General features: G+C 37.2%; 2 protein-coding genes across 7 annotated transcripts; both read right to left on the bottom strand.

The window, feature by feature from the left end:
• Nucleotides 1-377: 377 nt before the first annotated feature.
• Nucleotides 378-11,601, bottom strand: LOC116249165 (DEAD-box ATP-dependent RNA helicase 16-like). Its single transcript, XM_031622343.2, has 15 exons — nucleotides 10,835-11,601; nucleotides 10,581-10,739; nucleotides 9,801-9,890; nucleotides 9,405-9,533; nucleotides 8,028-8,128; nucleotides 7,123-7,237; nucleotides 6,685-6,816; nucleotides 6,446-6,511; nucleotides 5,185-5,364; nucleotides 4,512-4,607; nucleotides 3,210-3,350; nucleotides 1,820-1,902; nucleotides 1,447-1,484; nucleotides 1,139-1,356; nucleotides 378-770 (listed from the first exon to the last, which is right to left on the bottom strand). The coding sequence occupies exons 1-15, from the start codon at nucleotides 11,027-11,029 to the stop codon at nucleotides 672-674; spliced, it is 1,842 nt and encodes a 613-aa protein (XP_031478203.1). The 5' UTR covers nucleotides 11,030-11,601; the 3' UTR covers nucleotides 378-671.
• Nucleotides 11,602-12,278: 677 nt separating this feature from the next.
• On the bottom strand, nucleotides 12,279-21,484 carry LOC116248072 (pentatricopeptide repeat-containing protein At2g41720). Of its 6 annotated transcripts, none has more exons than XM_031620665.2 (14): nucleotides 20,940-21,484; nucleotides 20,326-20,498; nucleotides 19,785-19,890; nucleotides 17,912-19,024; nucleotides 17,722-17,827; nucleotides 17,431-17,635; nucleotides 17,003-17,135; nucleotides 16,289-16,393; nucleotides 15,820-15,937; nucleotides 15,595-15,696; nucleotides 15,178-15,444; nucleotides 14,720-14,823; nucleotides 13,748-14,052; nucleotides 12,279-13,660 (listed from the first exon to the last, which is right to left on the bottom strand). In XM_031620665.2, exons 1-10 carry the CDS (start codon nucleotides 21,378-21,380, stop codon nucleotides 15,659-15,661), a joined length of 2,538 nt encoding a protein of 845 aa, XP_031476525.1. In that variant the 5' UTR covers nucleotides 21,381-21,484; the 3' UTR covers nucleotides 12,279-13,660; nucleotides 13,748-14,052; nucleotides 14,720-14,823; nucleotides 15,178-15,444; nucleotides 15,595-15,658. The 6 variants fall into 6 exon arrangements, with proteins under 6 accessions (XP_031476525.1, XP_049931965.1, XP_031476524.1 ...); XM_050076008.1 differs by having other exon boundaries at nucleotides 13,748-14,823; nucleotides 15,178-15,276; nucleotides 15,396-15,444; XM_031620664.2 differs by having other exon boundaries at nucleotides 13,748-14,823.
• Nucleotides 21,485-24,070: the final 2,586 nt, after the last annotated feature.

The following is a 24,070-nucleotide window of genomic DNA, read 5'->3' as shown; positions in this document are numbered from 1 at the left end:
CAAAAGAACAGATTGAGTTGAGCCTTAATTGTTCCTCTCTGCAACTTGAATTTTCCAGTAACCATGTTCTTAAACTGTCTTAAGATGGTCGTTTGATAATTAAATGAACTTAATTATGATGAGTTATATTATTTATTTTTGTTTTTATTTATTTTTACATAATATGTTGCAGCCGGTTATGTTACAAACTAGTCTAAAAGCTTCGGCAAACTTAAACAAACAAATTCAAAAGTTCGAGCAGTGACACCGTTTTGACATCAAAGCTCAGTTACTTTACCTTTTTGAGTAACGATTCTCTAGGGGAATCTGCACATTATGAAAGTGGTACAATTTCTCCCTCTCGAAGTCAAGTGTTGAAACAGACCCTTCAAGTCCAATTAAAAACTGGAAAACATTTTTATTGGTGTGCATATTTGCCTCTGCCGTTTCAAGGGTTACCGTATATTGCACCTCCGTGTGTGTGTGTATGTGTCTCTCTCTCTCTCTCTCTCTATATATATATATATATATATATATATATATATATATATAATTTCGCTTAATCACTGTGAACAAAAATAGTAAGGAAATGACGATTTAGGGCACAAAATTGCAGGGCCGAGCCCAAAGAACTTGAACATAAAACTAAATAAGTAAAACCTACAAGATCTTCCATTACCGCAAACAAGGATCTAGCTACTGCTTTTTGCCTTCTTCCATCTCCTATTGTCGGATGCTTCAGTTCTATCTTCTCTCCTTTTCCCATCATGGCGGCAACCTTTTTTGCGATTCTGAAAGCAATCGAAAATGTGCTAGCACTTAGCTCTAAATAATTATGCATGGGAGAAAATTTGTATGGTATTTGAATGAAGCTAGTTTTAGGTGGGAGGAAAATGTGTGATCTCTGGACACGGATAATCAATATGAACAACACAAAGTGTCTAAGATGTCTCATCGGAGATCTGCGGTTAGGCCACTCCAGACTACGACATGAGATGCACCCCATGCATTGATGTCTAGTCTGTTAATTTGTTGTGGTTCACTGAAGCTTTTATTATAGTCTGAACTATTGTCTGGTGAACTGGAGAGGACAGAAGCATGAATGGAGGAGTATAAGAAAAACCAAAACAATAATGCTAATGCCATACTGTGAGAGTACCTCAGCTGAGAAAGTCTTCAATGGATCTTTACTTCTACGAAATTTTCCCTTGGAACCATGATGACGACGGGAAGAGCCAGCTTTGGGCATCGCTGCCCTGGAGAGCTTGACAATCTTCCTAGCTTCCTCCGTGACTGGATCCAGCAGGTAATCAGGAACTGCTTTCAGATGAGATGGAGGTGGTTTCTTGCTCAGCACCTTGTCATGCTTCAGTAAATCTGTAAATTTGAATCAATGTGTCACCTTAAGAATCCATATCTAGTGCATGCACTGCAATTACAAAGGAACATGTCGGTTTAGTTGTTTACCTAAATCTCTTGGATTATGCTCAAAATGAGCCTTCAACCTGAAACCAAAACAACGCACTGTCAAACCACTTTAATTGTCAATCACTAAAAGTCACCGTCAACCCAAAGAAGAGCCACAGACAAAATTGACCCAAGACTGAGAACACGACAGAGTCCAGGAACTTGGTAAGCTATTCATGTTGCAGACGAATGGACATGTAGCCCATATGACCAAGTGAACCATAGTCGAATGCAACATTATGCTCACTTCATCAGCTCACATATACCAAAACTTCTTTTTCACTCCTTGTGAGACATAAAAGTGTTTTCATTACCAGACAACGGATGCCATCAGAAACACAAGAATGAGAAGGGGCAAGTCCAGGATGCTCACTTCTCTGAGTTAAGAATCTCATTCCTCAGATCCTGAGCTCGCGATTCTCTGATGTTAGCTCTTGTGATCCCTTTAGCAACGTCCTGAACAAATTAACACTTATGTTAAGGATATATACAAATTTTACTGGACAGGACCTACAATAGGACAATAATCAGGCATACTTTCTACAACCCAAGAAAAGGGAAATTAGCACTTAGCAGCTAAAACTCGTCCCAGCCCTGGCTGGGAGAAGATTTGCATAGTTTTTTTATCAAATATTAAACTAAAGTTAGGCTCTCTTCAATTATCTTTTATTCTTTGGATATGTTTATGTTCAAGAAGTTGAGTGATAGCGAGTCTACATGACAGCTACTAGCGAGTCTATCAGCCTACATGATTTATGCCAGATCACATGCTTATTATAGGTATTTTTCAATTTTTAGATTTGATAGAGCTATCACATATTAAAAAATTTATTGTGAAGTGAATGAGTACCCTTCAATATTTTCAGTTTAAATACTTAAGCAAAAGATTCTTATTTAGTGTCTAGAATTATTGTTTCAATTTTAAATCCTGAACTTGCCACTTTATTTAAGGGTCATTAAGTTTTTAAGTAGATTTGCTTAAATATTCATCTCAAAGATAAATTCCTCGTAATATAAAACGGAAATAGAACTGGGCCAACTGGCTAATAAACTGGGCCACTATAGAAACTTTCTTTGGATCGACCAGCTTGGAATGCTAGTATTAGCTTTATTTTATATTTTCAAGCATTAAATACTGGCATTCATTTTAACAGGATTAGTGAAGAAAGTAAACATTAGCCTTTCGAAGAAAAGGCTAACTAAATGGACCTTCCGAAAATTATCAGTTTGAAAAACTGCAGCATTTTGATAGTCCTGAAACAGAAGAGTTTGACCATATTTCCCTTGTAACAGGGCAATACGCTCTTCTCATTATTGAAAAACAGAGACTCTGTGCCTAAGATAAGGTCATTGTTCATGGAAAACAGCAGACTCCTCTTCTCCTTTCACCTTAATTTTTCTTCTCGAACTGCCTCTGTCTTTTTTTTCCCTAAAAACTATAAAAAATTGGTGTTTGATTTTGGGAGGAGAACTCCAATTTAACAAAGAAAAAAAATCTGAAATTTTTGGTAGTATCTGTGTTAGCAGAACAATATAGAAAGAAACACGTTTCCACATCTTAATCTGAAATAAAATGGCTGAGAAGAGGAAAGGCTCCTTTTGGAGGGTACTCCTGGGAACAGAGCCAGTGGAGACAGGATGGGGCCTGTAGCATATATATATATATATATATATATATATATATATCCAGAGACAATATATTAACCAATAGTTGTGGATAGATAGTCATCCCAGTAGACCAGAATGTGGTACAAGTACTTTACCTGGGCTCTATAGCGCAAGTTGTCCACAGCACTCTTTGAGAGTAGAGGGAAGGGTGCAATCAACTTTGACGAATCGGGACCATCAGAATCACCGAGCATAGTTTTAATCTCATCAAAGACCTCTTCCTCCTCCGGAGAAACCTAAAAGAACAATAATCAGATTTTTTTTATTATCCTTTATTGCCTAAAATTTCTACAATAGACAAGATAACACAATACACAAACGCATTTTCCTTCATAACAGTGACAAAATAGGATCAGGAGATTTCTGTTCTTAATGGCTTTGTATTACATATTAGCATTTTTATCTTTTCGAACAGAGAAAACCAAGAAAAGAAAAAAAATGTTTATCACTCTGAAATATCTGCAGACCGGAAGCATGCATGAGTAAGAAATTAGAAAACAAACACAAAACATAAAATGAAAGATAGTTGATGCCCATAAAATTCATACACACCACAAGCAGGATAAAGTAACAAAGTTAGAACTTAGTAGTCACGTGTCCTCCAAGGACAAATCAGTGTTTACACGTTCTGGCCATTCTAATGTATTACTATCAACCAAAAGCACTTATTTCCAAACTTATTTTGATGTTTCAAGTTTTATTCCCCAAAAAGCAATTGCATGAGAAACTTCATTTTCGTCATTCATTTCTCAATCGGCAGCAGTTCCCATTTTAGAATATATTTTAGCATATGACTAAGTACTAAATTTGTCAATCTGAATAGAAAGATCCATATAGAACAGATGTTGTAAATATTCCAAAACAGGCTACACTAACTGAATAAAATCGACTAGTCACACATTTATACCAAACTTCATCATTTGAATTCTGATGGAAAAGTTTCAATGATGGGGCTAGCCATTTCAATAATATGTGAACTCCGTTCTTCATTCCTGAATGAATTGCTATGCATCCAATGGACAAAGTTAACACGGGCAATATAATCAGGAGAAATAACATGGTATTGTCCAATTCATGCATATATAGGAAAGTAACTCATCATGATGATGTAAATGAATTGGTAGAACCGTAGAAGAAACATGGATGGAAATTTTTCTGATATAACCTTGGGCACTCATCTGTTGTCTTGAATAAAAGTAAAAATTCCACCGTTCAAGCATAAAGTGATCTTCATTTTTTATTTCATAGAAATGCTAGTGCAAATATCAGAAAATTTTAAAACAAAGAAGTAAGCAAGTAATCCTAATATGCATTATAGAGCAGATCAGGGTTTTACAAACCAACAAAAATGCTTATGTTCTTTACAAAGCAAATCTGCAAGTAGCAGTTTGACTTACAAGGGATACAGATGCACCAGTATTATGTGCTCTTCCAGTACGTCCAATTCGATGTACATATCTTGAAGGACTCTGAGGCATCTCAAAATTTATAACCTGCCAAATTGTGCAAGAGATATGTTATCAATGTCTCTAAATCAAGTGACAAAAAGAAATAAGTCCATATGAACTACAGTCCAAATTCATTCTGTCATGTTGTTGATTAATGGCCAACTGACTGCAATGGTCATTTAATCCTTAGAATAAACATCTAGGAATCCAAGCAATTATGAGTGCACTACACAACAAAAGAACCAACAGAGGTTCTGATACACACGGCCCAAAGATCATGGAACTCCCCTTTCATATGCTAAAGGATGCATAGGATGATAGAATGAAGTACATTCGTCATGGTGCAATAACTTCCATCCAGATGACCCAATACTAAGAAATTGAAAAAAAAAACAGCAGTGTGGAATACGACTCTACAAGCCTAACTCTGAATTCTATATGTGCTCTTTCTTAAGTAGCAACCACTCGATGAGGAAATGAAATGCATTCAGCTTTTACATCTGTAAGGTGCCTGATAGGCATGCAATTTCCATGCAAGTTCATGAATACAATGGGTCTAAAACTAAGCATTTGCAAGTAGAGTAAAACATTCATTAAAGGAAAAAAGAAAGAAAAAGCTTACTGTGAAGACGTTTTTGAAGTCAATGCCCCGCACCACACCAAACTCAGAGTCCAACTTCTGCTTCCTCCATCTTTTTTTGGACTTTTTTTCAGACACATTGATCTTCTTATTGGACTCCTCTATCTCCACTTTGCAGTCATCGGTAGCTATTAGATAATCAAAAAGTGATGCATTGAATTCCTGATATATCACATAATAAATCAGCAGCGTGAGAATTTTTTTACAACTTTCCGTACAAGCATACATATGTGGGTGCTGTACACATGTGCAAAAGAAAGAGAAGGAGAGAGGGGAGGGCGAGAGAGAATGTGAGCAACACCAACAAACCATAAAAAGTTTAACCAAGTTGTGAAAAGAAAAAAATTGAGAGGTATTCCCTGAAGAAAAAGAAGGTTTCCATTCCGACAATATCCAATGGACTTAGGTCATATGACGCATTTGGAGAAGCAGAAGAATTATCAAGACTTGGTTCTGACCATATTGACTAATATCAAGTAGTGTCAAAGCATCCTGTTTTTATTGTGGACATCTAGACTCTAGAAGCCAAATTTAATACCAAGTAAACATGAGCCCTTTGAAAAAAATATCTATTTCAAATTATATAATTTCTTATCACAATATTAGCCTGACAATAGATTTCTTTTTTCCTTTCATGCTTTAGATTTACTTTTGTGTACATTATATAGCGTATATGCCAATTTCCATTTAAAAAACACTTCCAAATGGTGCAACATTTGGAGGTATGCATACTTCAAGAAAAATCAAGTGTGTCTAACGATTCCATAACCATTAACTATCCTCACAGAGTAGACCAAAGACAATTTTTATATATATATTTTTTTAGTTCAGTCTGGTTACTAATCAAACATAAGATTCACCCTTGAAACCAAAGAACCAAAGTGTCCGCATCATTATCAAGCCTCAAGCAAATGGAAGGAAGATTTCGACAGCCTATAAACCCCTCCACTTGCGATGAAAGAGAAGACATCCTATGGGTGATTTGGCTACTCTAGCATGATGACCCACTGAGGGAAAAAAAACTGAATCTTAAAAAGGAAACTCCAGCTAACTCATGATAAGCAGTTAAACTTTAAGAAATAAATTACAAGGAAGAAAACTAAACTGGATGGTACTGATACTACATAAACATATGGTAACACATTACCATTCTGATTTTCCAAATATTCTTAAGTTTGTTATTTGATTAGGACGAATTATGCGAATTAAAGCAAAATCAAGACAATGAGGGTCAAGACCATGCCTCCAGAATATGAAGCCGGGAGTTCTGTGGTAACTCAGCATTCAGCACTGCAGTTTTAATTCCAAACTGTTCATCAACAAAAAAGATGAGAACAAAGATCTGAAAATGGAACACAGAATTACAGAGTTTGTCCATAAACACTCTTACTAATATCCAGAATCCAAAAAGTCAAAAACATAAAACACCATGTCCTGCATGAAACAAAATAACATCACTATTTTTGCAGTCTATGTTCTTACCTGTTCGAGAAAGAGTCTTAATTTAAAGCCCATATTGATGCTGTTGACAAAGATCAGCACTTTCTTTTGGACCAGTTCCAACTTCAAAAGAGCAAGAACAGTCACCAGTTTATCTTGAGCACTGCATGATATCTTCAAAAAGAAAGTACAATTCAGTCTCACTGTCCATTGATTGAAATAACTGCAAAAGGAAAAAGAATATAGACAAACTAAAACAATAGCTATGAGTCTATGACCAGATTTTTTGGCCACACAAAGTAACACTGATGGTTTGCACCATCTCCCAGTAGAAAGAGAGCATATTTACATAATTGGCAGATCATACTCCTAAAACTTAATAACTAATATGTATATCAGAATTATTAACCAGTACCACCAAGAGACATAAAGACACTGTATCGGCCTTATAAAATAACATAGCAAAAAGTATGGCGTTACCCAAAATTGTTGTACACTCCTTGGAACAATTCCCTCCTTTGGATTGACATCTTCTGCTAGAGTCAAAATATAAGGGCTATGCAAGACGAGATTCTTCAACTTATCAACATCAGCACTGTTGCAGTTATGCAAAAAAAAAAAAAAAATTGTCAGCATTTTGCAAATATATAGACTCACAAGATCAAGAGAAGTATTATAAGATTGCTATTGAGAAAGAAGAAAGGTCATGGTTCAATTCAAACTCCCAGCCTAGATAATTACAACACCATTCAATGAATTGCAGAAGAAAGTGCTTGCATCATTTTATAAAGTAAAATGCACGAGAGAAAGCTCAGCAACTCTTTTCAAGAGAAGTTCAGTTTGCCTTCTAAAGAGACATGGACTAAAGAGGCCTAATCATATATCACCACGTGAAACTTTTGAACCAAGTAGTTTGGTAAGATGGCAACCAATCAAGCGTCAGTCAGCACTCAACAGATAAAATTTTGATTGGCAGTTGATAACAGATATACATTCAGAGAAACTTGGGCTGCTGTAGTTAAAGGTGAAACAGACACTATCCTCAAGCGGAATAAACATATAGATTCCATTTACGTATGTGGATAGAAAAACAAATAACAAAACACAATGCCTCAAAAATGAGTCTTGACCATTCTTGACCGACTGTTCTGTGGGAAAAATGCGCGCCAGACAAAACCTCAGCAAAAACAGCTAGTAATGTAGACCAACTTTCTCATTGACAATTTCAAAGTGAAAAACGAAAAGAACCCTTTAGAATACCAAACATATCAATTGGGAGATGGAGAGGAAGAGAAAAAACCATGCCTGATCTCTGTGCAAACAAACTAAAAGTACAGTGGAAACTATACAACAAACTAGAAAACAATGCACAGAAAGAAAAATACCTTAAAGTTGCAGACATGAGAAGACATTGGCAATGGCGAGGAACATGAGGAGCAAGGGTACTCAAGTCCTCTTCATATCCATAGGACAATAAAAGATCAGCCTGAAGATTAAACAAAAAAAACCATGAAATAAACGAATCAAACAGTGAACCTAATGATGATATGACCAGGAAGGCTTCATATGTCTTATGTGGTTTTTTTTATGCTTTTTGGTCTATGAAGGAATATTCCAATATAACGTTTTGAGCACTTGCACATAACTTCCAGCTTATTGTTTCACATGGCCTACTGTTTCTCACTTTGATTTCTTCCCTGCCCCCCACATTTTGGAACTATGGGTTGTTTAGACTTTAGAAAAAACATGCAAGCAGTATGAGATGCACGAGGAAAGCATGATGGAAAGTAAATGCACACATCATGATCCACTGATTCTTCAAGGGTGATAAATATTTCACTTCCAAAATGACTTTAAAGTTTAAAGGAAGTGTGCTGTTCTACTTCCCACAAAACAAAAAGATATCATATCCTTGAACACCAATGTTGTCACTGGCGTACTGTATCGCGTATCGGTCGGGCCGACCTATACGTTGTATCGTAAATGTACCGTAACCTATTATAAAAATCGTAAATGTACCATAACCTATCGTAAAATTGATTTTTTTTAATTAAAAAAGTAAAAAAAAGGAAAAAGCAGCCAAAAATCAGAAAAATCAAGAACAATGTATTTCATATAAAAAAACTCATCACACATAAATAACATTAATTATTCATCATTCATAAACTATAGGCACATATATCAGCAACAAATTCAAAAAATGAAAAGTAAGACTAAGAGATTCAAAATAACATATGAAAACATCCATGATTCATCACAAGTTTAAAGAGCATCTATCACATACGAGTTAAGACTTTAGACTTTAGAGTGTTATAGTGTTTAGTAAACTACATTACAAGTTCGTCAAATCGATGGTTTCTTCCTCGAATCAGCGATTTTTTGGATAAACCAGCAACTCCCTCTCACAGTCTTTAGAGAAGATTAGAGAGAAGAGAGAGGGTTTCGGTTTAAAAAAAATTATGCAAAAAGGGGCCTTAGAGGCCCCTTTTCAAATTTTAACCCTTGTATCGTAAGATACAGGGTGTACCATGTGTATCGTATGATACATCTCCCCATATCTTACGATACACCCGATACGGGCTTGTTACATGGGTGTATTGCGTATCGAGCCCGTATCGTTTGTGTTTTCTTCACCCAGACGAGTCGTATCGTACGATACGGGTCCACATCGTACGATACGGATAACACTGCTAAATACTACGGTTGAACTTTGAACAATTGCTACACTATGTATGCAAACAAGTAAATCTCAAAACTTATACCTCATCCAAAACCAACATGGAAAGTGATCCCTGAAAAGATGATGATTCAAGGACACCTTTTGATAGACATTTGGAAATGCAGGCTGGCGTTGATACCAGAATATCAGGAGAACCAATAAATGTTGCTCGCTGCAAGGCACGAATCATTACCCAATAGATTAGCTTGTCTGCATCTACTACAATATCTACAGAAATCATCCAAGAGACTAATATGGACATGTCAAAGAGCATTTCATAATCGAAAGTTTCAGAAAAAGAGTGATTAAGTATAAATATGCAGACTCACGGGCATAAACCAAAGTGCATAAGAAGCAGCTATGTCAGTTAAAATGATTTCTCAGACTTTGGTAGCAAAGCTCAATGTGCCATCCACTAATGCAAGGATGAAAAGCTTACCAAATCAGCATCGGACATGGCAGCTGTCAATTGTACAACTTTCAATTGAGTTCTACAAAGTTCAAGCAGAGATGAAATCTCCAAGTAGACCTGAATCAAGAAACATCATGAAAGTCACTGCACCTAGAAAATGAAAAGAAGATGACTGCATAATAAGCACAACCAATGACCAGTGTAACTAAAGACTGGTAACAACAATGTCAATTGCGTAGAAGATCTTTAGATCCCCCTCTCTAAAACAAATCAATACAAGTTCACTCCTCCACAGAATTGGAAGAACTGCGAGAACCATGATTAAGTAGCATCTAGATGCCCTGGTAGTAGACACAGAAACAACATTTTCAATGTATACACTCTGAGATAACCCCATTGACCATGTAGCAGGTTTCCATAGCAGTTACAAAGCATTTTCAATTCCAATCACATGCTGAAAACAAGATCATCATTTGATACATAAATTTCAATTCACATTTCTCTAAATAATAAGTTGACGAACAATATTTTCTTGTGTTACACAATATTTCCAAGTCCTACACAAATGTTACATAATTCTTGAGAATTTTTAGCAAAAATGCACTTCAGGAGGCTATTTCTCATCCCAATTGACGTGATTTAGACCATGCAAATTTGCGTTGAAGACGCAATAAACCAACATGGCCTAATTCCTGAAACATACACAGCACTCAAACAAACAATTATCATGCAAGTCATACACTCTATGAACATTCGACATGGAATTCATTTTCCAAAACGAGTAAATAGAAATGCTTCGAGAATCACTTGTTGGGTTAGCTCCCGGGTTGGAACAAGAACCACGGCCCTCGGAGCAGCTTTCGCGGCCTGGCTGGCTTCCGAGAACAATTTCTGGAGCATAGGAAGCAGATAGGCATAGGTTTTACCAGAACCGGTTTTCGCTCGGGCGACCACATCTTTGCCTTGCTATATGAAAAAGCAACCAGAAAGAAAAAATTACGATAATAAAAAATCAAAATATGCTAAAATCCATTAAAATGGATCCTTTTTTTTCTGCGTACAAGAATCCGAGGGATGGCAGCGGATTGGATGGGGGTGGGTTGAGTCATTCCCTTCTTTGAGAGCGCACGTATGAGGCGGGGGTCCAAACCCATCTCTTCGAAGCTTCGGATTTCATCGTCGTCTTCCTCATCTTCTTCATCTACTTTTTTCGAATCTGCGCTCTTTGCTATCTTTTCGCTTTCCTCGACCGCCATTTGATAAGTTCTCTTTCTCTCTCTCCCTCCGTGCTTCCGACGCGGGAAGATTTTGTGGGTTTTACGCAGAGGAACCTAGCGCCTAAAACCTCTGGGAGCGGCTCAAACCTCCGGGACACTGTCACAATGGTACGCCCAAATGGGCAGGGTACCTGGTTCCGGGTCGAAACCAGATCCAAATCATATCATAAATAGAAAGCAAAAAGTGAAAACGAAAATCGCACGGGCGGAAAGGGCGGTGAGGTGATTGTGGGCGACGCAGCTGAAGGCGGAGCCGCTGCAGGACCGCTGCCGTGGAAGTGGATGAGGATGGGGAGCTTCTTTCGGTTGGGTGGTGGTGGGTTGGGAAGGGGAGGGAGGAAGAGGCGGACGGCGACGCCTGTTTTCAGGGAGAGGATGGGGAGCTTCTTTCGGTTGGGTGGTGGTGGGTTGGGAAGGGGAGACGTCCTTTGGTGGAGACGCCGGTTTCTGGGTCGACGTCCATGGCCTCCTCCGTTCTTCTCTCACTTTTCTTCTACCGACAGGGAAAAGGGAGGAACCATTTGTTGATTTTCTGAAACAACCCAACATAGATGGCTCCCTTTCAGCAAAGACAAAATATCCGGTAGAGTTTGGATCTGATCCACCCGGTTCAGAACAAATGGAAAATCATCAGCTACTCATGCTGGGTCCATGAGATCCAATTCAACATTATTTAGAATGTCCATTACACAACAATATAATAATATATTCAACAATATGAGTGGGTTGAGTATGTTAGTTTTTTCATTTTTTTGAATTAAAAATATATAATAATATATAATATTCACCGTACCGCTGTATCAAGATTTATTAAAACGTGGTACCAGCACTGGTACCCTCGTACCTACCCGCACCCGTATTATTGGGGACTGGGAAAGTATATTAGATCTGGATTTGATTTAAACTTTTTGTATTTCGAGTACTTGTATCCAAACTCAAGTTTGGCTTAGGACTGCTTCCATCGTCCCACATTAAAGTTGAGAAGGAAAAGCCAACCTCTTCCTCTCGTCGAACGTTGCTTTAAAAGTTTAAGTGGTTCTACAGTACATTATTTAACTAGTCGTACCATTTACGCAGGAGAATAGTATTTATATAAATCAAAATGACGACTGGATTAGACCAGTTATCAGTCCAATCAACTATTGTATTCTCGGCCAAACCATTGGAATCCCTATAACTACCACCATAATTGACTGATCCCTTGTTGTCGTATAGAGTTGGATTTAAATTGAAAGAAACAAAAACCAACTCCAAAATCTTAACTTTTTCATGGAGTAGGTTCAGTGTTCATCAAAATCAAGAATTCCTTACAAAAAAATCCATCACCAAACTCACGTTGGATTACTTTTTTTTTTCATTCTAAGAAAAACCAATTCTTCCCTCTTCCCATGTCCTTTCCCTTAAGTTCACAACCGCTGCTTCCCTCTTCCCATGTCCTTTCCCTTAAGTTCACAACCGCTGCTTCCCTCTTCCCATGTCCTTTTCCTTAAGTTCACAAAAGTTTCGAGACCTGTTACAATAAAGAAGATGAGTACACTAAAATGCAACAATGACTACTATTGCCTCTGTAAACAATTTTTCCTATTGATTTGAATCCGGCGCACAACAAACATTAACATTCCTACAGTGAGTCCCGCAAGGGGCTCAGAGCAGTTAGTGGGGCCAACAACCTGTTAGGCAGCCAATCGCTCATTTAGTTTATGCAATCATCGATCTCTTGCACAGACCCCACTCAAAAATTTAAGTGAGAAAAGGAACAAACATGTAAATTAGTAGTTTAAAGAAGACACTCATGTGTAAATACATATGCTTATTATAAACTTTTTAACAAGTTAAGACAGGTACCTGCCCCCCGCATCAAATCCAATACCATCAACGTGTATTTGGACCAGAGTACAAGGACACATCATGGTGTGTTGCAGAGTTGTGGGTGAAAATGCACGTGGAAGCCATACCCTTGGACAAGGGTCTTGTCAACATGAGAGCTCGAGGCCGTTTAGCAATGAGAAAAGTAACAAACTGTTCATGACTAAGGTAAATTCATTGAACAGTATGTTTCATGAGTTCTAACTAATTTTCCAAAACAAATTTATGAAACAATAACAAATTATTCTTATTGTCAAACGGCCCCTAAACAAAAATTGCATACCGGTCTAGATGTCCACGTCCTTTGAACAAACGATATCATCTCCAATTAAAAGGCCCAGAGGATTTTGTGGTGAAGTTAACAACAGCTGCTAGAAGGGCAGTAGGCCTTAAGTAAGCCAGCAGACGCATCAATGGATGTCAAGAGGGTACGAAAGAAGAGGCTTTAATCTTTTAGCACCACCACTAAATTTTGGGACTTTGTTTTCACTTCTCAGGAAAAGAAAAGAAAAGAAAAAAAAAAAAAACCAAGAATTCCGTGTCAAGCACATGCTTTTTATGTCTCAATTACGTGGAACATTGCCTACTTTGCAAATCTGTAGGGTTGCTATACTCTTCCAACAATTGAAGGATTTGAGCTTTGTTTTCCCAAAAATGTTCAATTGAGCTCAAGGAAACCTGAACCTGAGAAGTCAGCAGCAGTAAAGCGCCTATCCGACTTCAAAAGCTGCACCATCTTCCAGCCTTCACAAAGAGGCAACACTCGTGAGAATCCAACCACAACTGTACGCTTAAAAATGGGATTGAACAGAAGACTAGCTTCCGAAATACCATGGCAGGTGGCGGACAAGCAGTAAGAGGGAATGAGATATCTTATGAAGATTCCAGTGGTTATGAGCACATCCAAGGTTTTTCTTTCATCGAGAAGGCTCATCAAGTGGTGTGGGATTTGAGTGGCTGATAGTTTGGTGCCACTAGAAAAATAACAAAGAACTTCCAACTAATATGAAGAATGCTAACAGGAGCTCTGCCGACTTTGTGAGGGGGTTGAATAAGGCGTTCAAGTTGAAAGAGTCAAGTTCGATAATCAGGGTGTGTCTCTTAGCATAAACTATTGAATATCTGCCGAAGCGTGCCTGTTACAAAAAAAAAAAAAAAAAAGAAAGAAAGAAAGAGAGAAAGAAAAAACTAGCTTTTAATCAAGGAAACTGGATACTGGCAGGTATGATTCTTTGGTACACTTGAAAACATATATATTTAAGAAAAAAAGAACTGGCAAATTAATGATGATCCTTCTTAGGAATTCAGTTTCATTGCACATAAAATAGTTTGAGACCTTGAAGTCAATTGATTGTTACAAAATAAAGAACTGTATATTTTGTAATAAGGCACTTCTGCTATATGTTGTGAGAAATTCATACCTTGCCCGTACCATCCAAAGCTGTTATCCTTGTTGAATTGCATGGTAAAAGGTGAGAATATTCAGGAATGAACGAGAACAGAAACCAAACTTGCTAAACAGATCTACACACTGCATGGTTAGATTTCTAAAATAACCAAAAATAACATGCTTCTGCAAACTTTGAAGGAATACATGATAACATAAAGCATTATGAGGTCAACTGCATCAACAGATGGAGATGCTGACATACTGGATACAGAAAGAAGGAAACAAACACAGAAAAATTTGTCTATCAGCAAATGCTAAATATGAACGAGAGATCAACTTTTCTAGCAGCAATTAGAATTAAACTAAACAGCAAAAGTAGCAAACAAAGACGAGTTAGAGCTGGAGACAAGCACCTAGTAGTGAGAGTCAAACAGATTGTCCAATCTGAATATTTATCAAAATCCAAAGCTTCAGAGCAGCACAGATTCTCCCAGGTTAATGCAACAAAAGAAGAAACCTATCATGTCAACCAAAAGCATCAGCGTTCAGTTAGACCTCTTTGAGACTTGGAGTAGGCCACATTTCATTTCATCTGCTGCACGACCAGTTCAGGAAAACCACTTACAGAATACAGATCCAAGATATCACCATTTTACATTACAAAAACCTTTCTGATTCAATGTTAAATGTCATGAACTACACGTGCTTTACATCAATAATCATGTGCAGAACCTATAGCCAACTGCAGCATGGGACTACCTTTCTTACAGTTATCAAAATTGATTGCTAAATAATCTCAAAATTGAAGGGGAAAAAAAAATCATGAATGACCCTCTGCCAACAGCCAGATTCTTTATTCATCTCGATATACCTGAAAAAATCCCTCAATCTCAACACTCGACAGTTCCTTGCTTCTCAGATGACTTGCACATGGGAGGTTTGGTGGAGCCAGAATGTACTCAGAGGTAGCCTATGCATCCAGGCACACACACAAAGGCATGATAAGTTCCGTGAATGAACTGCACTAGTAAAGCCCTGTTGTACCAGAATGGAACTTAATGAACTGCACTAGTAAAACCCTTCTTGTACCAAAATAGGAGTCCGATTTAAACAACCAGAAACAGCATCACATATGAACCTGAGGAATTAAAACATAGAAAGGATATGCCTCAAACATTGCTTAAACATGCATATGTTATTCTCCAGAATATAACATTTAACTCACATATTTGAAACATGGAAAGGGGGAACTAAATGAATAATTCAGATGATAGTTGAAAACATGTACCTTTCTTCTGCAGAGACAGGCACGTCCCTATGGCAGTGGATTAATTTTTTGGTTGATAACCATTTCATCTAATTTTCTCAGCTTTTTTTGTTTTCATATTTTCTGCAAGAAACGAGAACAGTTATGAACCATTCCTCCAAAGCAAGCTACTGCAACCAATTAATATGAGTCTCGAATTGCCAATCATTTAGTGCCACTAATAAGCCTAAAAGCTAATAAGAATACCAATCCTCTGCTGGAGCATATCACATTCCATGCTTTCATTTTTATAAGCATAAGGAAGAACTGCTTGATACATCTCAAGTGATGGATTTAATTTGGCATCTTCCATCCAATGCAGAACCTGTTACAGAAGTATGCTAAGATTCATTAGCAATAGACAAGCATCTAAAAGATGTAGCTCAAAACTTCTGACTTCCTAGAGTCAATTGACCATCACATGTGCAATGACATTATGTACTATTTGGTTCTTCTTATATATTATCCTAACTTGGTAATTCCTATATATTATCTAGGAAGCAAACCACCCAAGTGTTTCAACAGTGACCTTATTGTACTTTCCAATAACCAGCCAAACTACCGATTTGGTGCTGCTTGCATGTATTCTAATAGCTATCTGTAGAAAACGATGACTTCTTGACTTTACGACACAAAAGAATAGCTAATATAAGAAAAAAAGCACCAAACCATGTACCTCAATATACTTCTTCCATTTACCAACACCTAGAAGACCTTTTAGTACCATGGAATAAGTCTGAAATGAGACCTCCACATTTGATTCCATTACCTTGTAGAGTAACTGCAAAAGAGAAGCAATAGCCTATAAGAAATATTTCACAGTCCCAAAGGCATAGAACAAATGCTAAAGAATGTATACAAAGTTGTATTACTCGTGTTATCAAAAAACGCTTCAGATTTTAAGTACCATTAGCACATAATTAACTCAACAGTTCTATGTGTACTTTGGCTCTATGGGTATATGACATGGTCTAAGATAATGTACCTGATAGAGAGGATACCTTGATCCACTGCCAACCATAATAATTTTTTTTCACCAACATGTTATATCATGATCATAAGATATGCATGCTTCATTTAATTTCCATCTATGTTCAATCAGTATATAAGAGCACAGCTTGGCACAGCATGACACCAACAAAGTAAAGGGCTAAAGGCCAGAATGATTTTCAACAAATTTCAACAAGGAAAAGTTTTCACTAAGCACAAATGCAAGGTACACTTCTCACACATATTCCAATAAAAAACGTGATTAAACAAATCATATATGTCAATACTTTCTTAGTCAATCACCTCCCATACTCAAGCACAATTTCAAGCACTGGAGCATTGAGTAATAAACACAAAATTCGAGAAGTGTAACAATAGCTTTATGAGTGGAACTTAACACCTTCATCATTGCATCTATCCTCCCGCTCCTTCCCAAGAAGAGCAATAGGTGGTTCAGAAACCCCTGCGAAAAGCTTGGAATTGAAGATTCCATCATTTTCATCAAGTCCAAAACTGCTTTCCAGTCCCTCAATCTTTCAAAATAAAGAACAAAGATATCAGTGAAAAAAACAACGAGAAGAAGTGGCTTTTGTTACATTGTTCTTGCATAGAAACAGCAGAAGAAGAAACTACATTTGTGAAAAAAGCTATATTGTCAAAGCATAAGATAGCTGCATGACATTCAACCCTCCAGATTGTAAATTTCAACAATGCTAAGATATCGCCAAGTGGTTGAGCATCAATTTCACAGGGTATCAACCTCCCTCCAAGTCATGGTAAAAGGCCCTTTAAAGTTAAGAATAATACAGTATATGCATGAACACTTACATGCTACAGGCTGATGCAATTTCATAAAAAGCGGATTCGGTGAGAGGCAAATTTTTCTCCATCATCACTTCTGCTATTTGGAAAACCTTCTCTGGATGTCCTTCCTTGTTAAAAGCTGACATAAGGGTGCAGCAGACTACAGAATCTGGCAAGATAGAATTCATTTCCATCTCTTCATATAGACTGCATACTTTCTCCCAGTTTCCTGATTTAATATCAAGAACATGAATATATACAAAACAAAATTAAAACATTATGCATCTCTAATTTTTAGCCTATTTTTAGCCATACCTGCAGCACTATATGCATGAATAAGGGTGGTGTATGTGACTACATCTGGAAAACAATCAGACGCTTTCATTGTGGCAAATATGGACTCAGCCTCAGTGAGTTGATCCTGGAAGCATATGAAAGCAGAAGAATAGGTAAGAAATTAACAGCATCCCAGGTTGCATTGCAGAAACAAACACCGGTAACTCACTTGTTTGCAGTAAACATGTATAATTGAAGAATAGACTTCTTTAGACGGTAGAATTTCCAAATCTCTCATCTGGGCAAAAAATTTGAGAGCTTTCAAATACTTTCCCATCCTGCAACATCCACTAATTAATATATTGAAAGTGATAGAATTGGGCTTAGCCTTCTTTTCCTCCATGGATCTATATAACCTTAAAGCCCTATCATATTCCCCCAAATTCATAAAGCTTCCAATGGCTGAGTTATAAGCAGCGGTGTTCAATGCAATGCCTCTAGAACTTGCAGCCAAGAGAACAGTATCAATTTGAAACATTTGACCAGACCTTCCACATGCAGCCAAAAGTGTACATATTGTAACAACGTTTGGTTCCACGCCATCTCTCACCATTTCATTCATCACCTCGAGAGCCTCATCTATCAAACCTGCAGATCCATATGCATCAACTAGTGCATTGTAACTTACTGTGTTTGGTTTCAAAGAGTTCTTCTTTATGATATCAAAAACTTCTCTAGCTTTCTCAGGTTGTCCAGACTTTCCGTATGCATTAAGCAAAGAAGTATATGAAACAACATCCGGCCTCTGACTGCTATTGTTTTCAAGAAAGTTGAAATATCTTTGTGCTTCATGAGCCATCCCAAGTGAAGCATATGCACCAATAAGTGTATTAAATGAAACAGTGTTAGGTTCCATACCTTCAGCAATCATCATATCAAAAGTTTGCTTACAGCTTTCAATTTGACCACAAGAAGCATATGCATGAATTATACTGGTAAATGTCACAATATCAGGACTACAATCTTCTTTTCTCAGCCTCATTGAATTGAATACATCAATTGCTTCTGCATTCTGCCCCAGTTTGATGAGGCAATGGATGATTATATTATAGGTGACTGTATCTGGCCTTATGTTTGTGCCCTTCATTAATGCAAAATATGAAAGTGCTTTGGAATACTGGCCACCATTTTTCAGAGCAGTTAAGATGATGTTGTGAGTAACTAAATCAGGCCCAACCCCGTTATCTGTCATTCTTTTGCAAACCTTGAAAGCTTCTTGCCAGTTCCCAGAGGATCCACAGGCATTGATTAGATTATTGTAAGTAGATCGACTAGGAGGTATCTGTGTCAACAAGTGATGCAAGAGCATTAGCACAAGCATAGTGCACAAACAAAGAAATAGCATGCAACATTAAAAGCCGTCACAAACAGTGATGTTGATCTTAACTGCAGAAGAAGGGACCACTGGATAGTAACTATCCAAAAACAATACTTGATCATGGAAATAAGCTATCCTATGGGATATGTCATGGAGGCCGGAGCCATCTAATATTTTCCCTACATCCTCAATTGAACAAGCGATAAAATAATAGATAAAATAGAATCAATAAAGAGATAGAATAGAATGCAACATGCATCTGTCATGGTTCTAAAATCTTAGTAAATTTTTATGGATTTTCAAAACCATGCAACTTAAGAACGTAGCTAACCAAGAAACAGAGGTTCGACATCAGACGATGAAAAAGTTAAGGAGACAGCTCTATGAGTGAGAATGAAGCGCATAGAAGGACAATTTTAATAATGAGCAGATATCAAATAACAGGAAGCTGATTTTAAGACTCAGCCAGGTGCAATTCACATGATATGCAACATGCTATCTGTGATATTCCCGAAGCACTTCAAGTTTACAATGCAAGAGCCTAACAGATAGACACAAATCCTATATTTAAAAAAAATAATAGATACTGTCATATTATACAATATATAAACCTTAGTAGTTATAAAATGGAATAAACTACTCAGAAGGAACAAATAAGAGATATTAAAGGATCGAGGGAAAAACAACTGACATCAAAGAAAATATGAAGAATGAAGATACATACAGCCGCACGAAACATATCGTCCATTATGTTCATAGCCCAACGCCATTGACCTTTTCTACCATGGGCATTAATCAAAGCATTGTATGATTCAGCATCTGGCTTGCAACTGACAAACGGGAAGCATGTTATTTTAACGCCACAAAGTAATCATACCACGTGAAAAGAAGGACCTAATCTTCGAGATTGAAAAATAGCAAAAAGATAAAATATCAATTCTCTTAAACGATACTAGGAAATATTGTGCCAACTATCATGAGTTATTTACTAAAATAGTATTATGTATGACCTCAAAAAAAAAGGACGCAATCGTCTAAATTGGAGTCTGGAGAATATGCAACAAGATTTCTAGCTACTTGATGCCAAGCACAATAACTGACAGTTCAAGAAAAGGATTCATCATTGAATTAATTAATGATTATCTTCTTGTTTACAGGGCAATACGTATTTGCAACTTTAATGGGTTCAAGCTAAGTCTCGACTCACAGTTGCAACACCATATACCGTAAACAAAAGTAAACATGGAGAAAGAGAGAGAGCATGCCTCCACTTTTGCATCTCGAAAAAGAGTCCGCGGGCTTGATCGGTTTGGTTATGGCGAGCGTGCAGCCTGATCATCGTGTTGTAAATCTCCTTCCTGGCGCAATAGTTCCTCTGGTTCTTCATCCATCGGAAGACATGAACACAGTGTTCAAGTGAACCGGTCACAGACAATTCCTGCATACACAGAAACAATCACCAAGGCACAACGTGCGAATTTCACCGCACCTTTGAACTTCATGCACCCAATTGAGTCCATAACACGAACTATCAGCAGCCGTAAATGATATCCCTCGCTCTTGTCACCGCGACAAACATCATCGAACAATGGAAGACGATAATGGGGGCGGCAGAACCACCGTGACTATAGTATAAGTAACGCACTACCAACAAAACCCATTAAAGAGAAAGGAGGATGAGGGGAATGAGAAGAAGAAGGAACACCCACCACGATGCAGTTTGATAATCGCATCAAACGCATATAATTCTAGATACGCAATTGGGAATAAAACTGTAAGTATCAATATCACCCATCGTTTTCTCTTATCCATGTGACAAGGACCAGCGACTATCAAGGAAATAAGTCCAGAAGAAGGACACTCACGGACATTACCATACCCGAATCAAAAGTGGGTAGTTCTTGCGAGCGAACCTCCCAATCCAATGGTTCAGAATCCCTTCAATGTCCTCCCAGTGATTCCGCTTCAGAACCTTGCTGACCACCTCCGTGATGCTCCAGTCGTACTCCCCATCGTACCGCTCCCTGTATCGCTTGGGGACGTCCCGACGGCCGTAGCCGCTCAATTGGGTAGTAACTCTGTATTTGCCTCTGTCGTAGTCGACGACCCCCGTCTTCACCCTCGTCATAGCTCTCTCCCTGGCTTCTTTGGCGTTCTTCTTGCACCGTATGCAGGGCTTGGGAGTTGCAGTGGTGTGCTTCCATGGCAATTGGGTCAGTGGAAGGAGTGTGAGAGAAGAATGATGGAAATGGTGGCTGATGCTGAGGTGTAGACTGACTTTCTTGTCTTGAGAGACGTCGATCCTTAGCGCGGTCGCCATGGGCTCCAAATGGTCATCAGGAAAAAGATGCCGACGAGGTAGAGAAACTGAGAGAGGCAACTGGTTTTAGCGGGAGAGGACTCTGGATTTCCCCTCGTGAGAGGACCGAGCGGATTCCAAAACTCACGAATTTCCATTTGCCCGTTAAATATATTGGGAAAATCTCTCAACGCGGTCATTGTTTACAAAAGAGAGAACCACTCTGGTTTTGCTAGACTCCCGTTCGATAATTCTCATGAAACATTGACCCTTTGGAGAAAAACTCAAAATCTGAGGACCTTCAAGCAAATTTGACAAAGATATTTTTCATTTTACAGATATTTCACTCGCTTTCAGACATATATTAAATGGGAAAATATATTTGCCCATTTTTAAAAAGCTTTCAATGCAAAGGAACTAGGGCAGTTTTCTGTCAAAGGGCTTTTAACGGTTCATTATTGAATTGTGATATTTTTATCTGGTCCTCATAGTCATGAAAACGTTCTTTAGAAGGTGTTTGATGAGGCTGTAATTGGACATTTTAGAATATGAGAATTGAGTTATTAAACAAAAAAATTAAATTCTTGTTTTATATGTTCATTCTTGAGCCAAAATTTGATTCCATCATGAATTTATCATTTCAAAGTTTTATAATATTTTTGTCTTTTTTATGGCACGAGTCATGGAGGTCTTATCTACGAAGCCTTGAATTTTAATTCTTTAATAAACGCATTATTTTTAGTTTTGAAATAATTTTTTAAAGCTATCAAATAGAAAGGAAAAATAAATTTGGTTTATTCATTCACATTCCAGGTGCTTGATGTGCATAGAAAGTTATGGAAGTGGTGCCCATATCTTCCTTCATTACAAAATAGTTATTGAATATTTTCGGGACTCGTGATAAACCTATGCGTGTCTGTTGTAATTGACAGAACCATTTCTGAAGTTTATGGCTTCGTATGTTTATGACACTGTTCATGATCAATGGTGAGAGTTTCATTTACTTTAAAGTTCACCTTAAATTTATGGGACTAGCGTGTTGCAAATTGGAATATTATTTGTTTACTTGGATGACATTTTAAAAATTGGTTCTCTAAAGTCAAAATTAGTAAAAGAACAAATTTTAAAATTTGATTTGGATGTTCGAACGACATGGCAAGAACTTGAGAGAGGGGGGAAAATCAGTTTGACCTCCAAAAATTTTAGGCCCTTCTATTAACGTTAAATTTTTGTCAAAATCCTGTTTGGATGTCGCATTTGAAGTTGCAGTTTTGAAGACAAGTATATTTTTTACCTTCAAAACCTAATTTATCAAAAAAAAAGAAAAACTTTAACAGGTCATTTAGCAACAAAGACACTTTGTAGTTTGTAAGTGTTTTGTGAATCTAGTGTTAAAAAAGTTCAAAACTTATATATTTTCCATTATGACTTTTAGACTTCATTTCTTTGCATTTCACATGCCGAGTTTCTTGTGAAAGATTTTTACGTTACCTTTTTTAATGTCATATATATATGAAGCAAGTTCATCCCATATTATTTCATGAACCTATTTCAATATTTAGGTTATATTCATTTAAATGATGCTCCTGCTACCAAACTACATATAACATGCAAGTCCTATAGATTTATGCTTATCCAAATGTGCATGTTTTAATACTGTCGCGTTGTTTAGTGCACATAACGTGATTATGTCCAGTCTTTAACTATTAAATGTATAATTAACATTCATAGCTACCTTGTGTTTATTACAATGAGAACATGGACCATGTATTTTATGAACATTTGTTGAAACGTACAATGTCGTTGTGTCAGATACCTCCTAATTGCAGTAGACGGGGCAAACATAATTTCAAAGTTTGGTTTTCTCTTCTCTCGATATTCAACATGTAAATGGATCAGGGGATCCACTCGATCAAACCCCTTTCATTACGGTTAAAAATCTGAATTCAGATTCATTAAACTTGAATATATATTTTTTTAGTTCTTGCCTGCGCATCATTCTGTTCATGCTAACAAAGAACAAAGTTTTCGTTGCGAATAGAAAGGGAGATAACGCGATTGCAACTTTGTTCAACGGGTTCGGATCGAGTCGTAAGATCCAATGTCCATTTATATATTGCGTCCTCCTCCCGAGGCTTTAGCCATCCCCATCGTGGCCCTGGAGTCGTTAAAATGTCCCACCTACTTATTCGATGAACACGAGGCACGATAGTTTGGGTATTTACAAACGAGTCTTCCCAGCAGTAGGATTAATTCCATTTCTCTACTTTTAATGCCTTCAATTGACCATCGTGTCCTATTACTTAGGATGGCCCAATCAATTTTGTTGATCTGCACTGAAAAACATTTTTTTGTTGTTGGAAATAACTAGCTTTTTTATATTATCTTATATATATATAAGAGAATAATTTTAACATGCTTTATGTTGATTTTTTATTTTTCATTTATTTCACTGACACCATGCTTCGCCATATAACTCTATAACTCTAAAGTATAACAACTACGAGAACTAAATTGATTATACCAACTGTTTACAATATTATAAACAATATTAATCATAGAGAACGTGTGAATTCATAAGAATACAAAACTCATATTAAAGCCATTTAAAATAACATGGATTTTTTTTTAAAAAAATGTCTTGACATAAATGACAATCAAGAGGAAGACCAAAATTGAACATATTAGAAAAACACAAAAGTACATGGAGA

Source organism: Nymphaea colorata, chromosome 2 (genome assembly GCF_008831285.2).
Source record: "Nymphaea colorata isolate Beijing-Zhang1983 chromosome 2, ASM883128v2, whole genome shotgun sequence".
Taxonomy (NCBI): domain Eukaryota; kingdom Viridiplantae; phylum Streptophyta; class Magnoliopsida; order Nymphaeales; family Nymphaeaceae; genus Nymphaea; species Nymphaea colorata.
This window is presented reverse-complemented; position numbering and strand designations above follow the sequence as displayed.

Bases quoted from the DNA above. Each gene is read 5' to 3' on its own strand.
- LOC116249165 (XM_031622343.2), bottom strand. From the start codon at position 11,029: ATGGCGGTCGAGGAAAGCGAAAAGATAGCAAAGAGCGCAGATTCGAAA. The intron at 7,238-8,027 runs GTATTTTTCTTT...TAACTGCAACAG, and splicing joins CTCATGTCTGCAACTTTAAG to TGCTGATGTTGATAAGTTGA. The intron at 5,365-6,445 runs GCATGGTCTTGA...GTGATATATCAG, and splicing joins CCCGGCTTCATATTCTGGAG to GAATTCAATGCATCACTTTT.
- LOC116248072 (XM_031620664.2), bottom strand. From the start codon at position 21,380: ATGGCGACCGCGCTAAGGATCGACGTCTCTCAAGACAAGAAAGTCAGT. The intron at 17,828-17,911 runs GTGAGTTACCGG...ATATGCTTCCAG, and splicing joins TACATGTTTACTGCAAACAA to GATCAACTCACTGAGGCTGA. The intron at 15,938-16,288 runs GTACATGGTTTG...CTTCTGTAACAG, and splicing joins AATGGAAGAAGTATATTGAG to GTTCTGCATTGGATGGAAGA.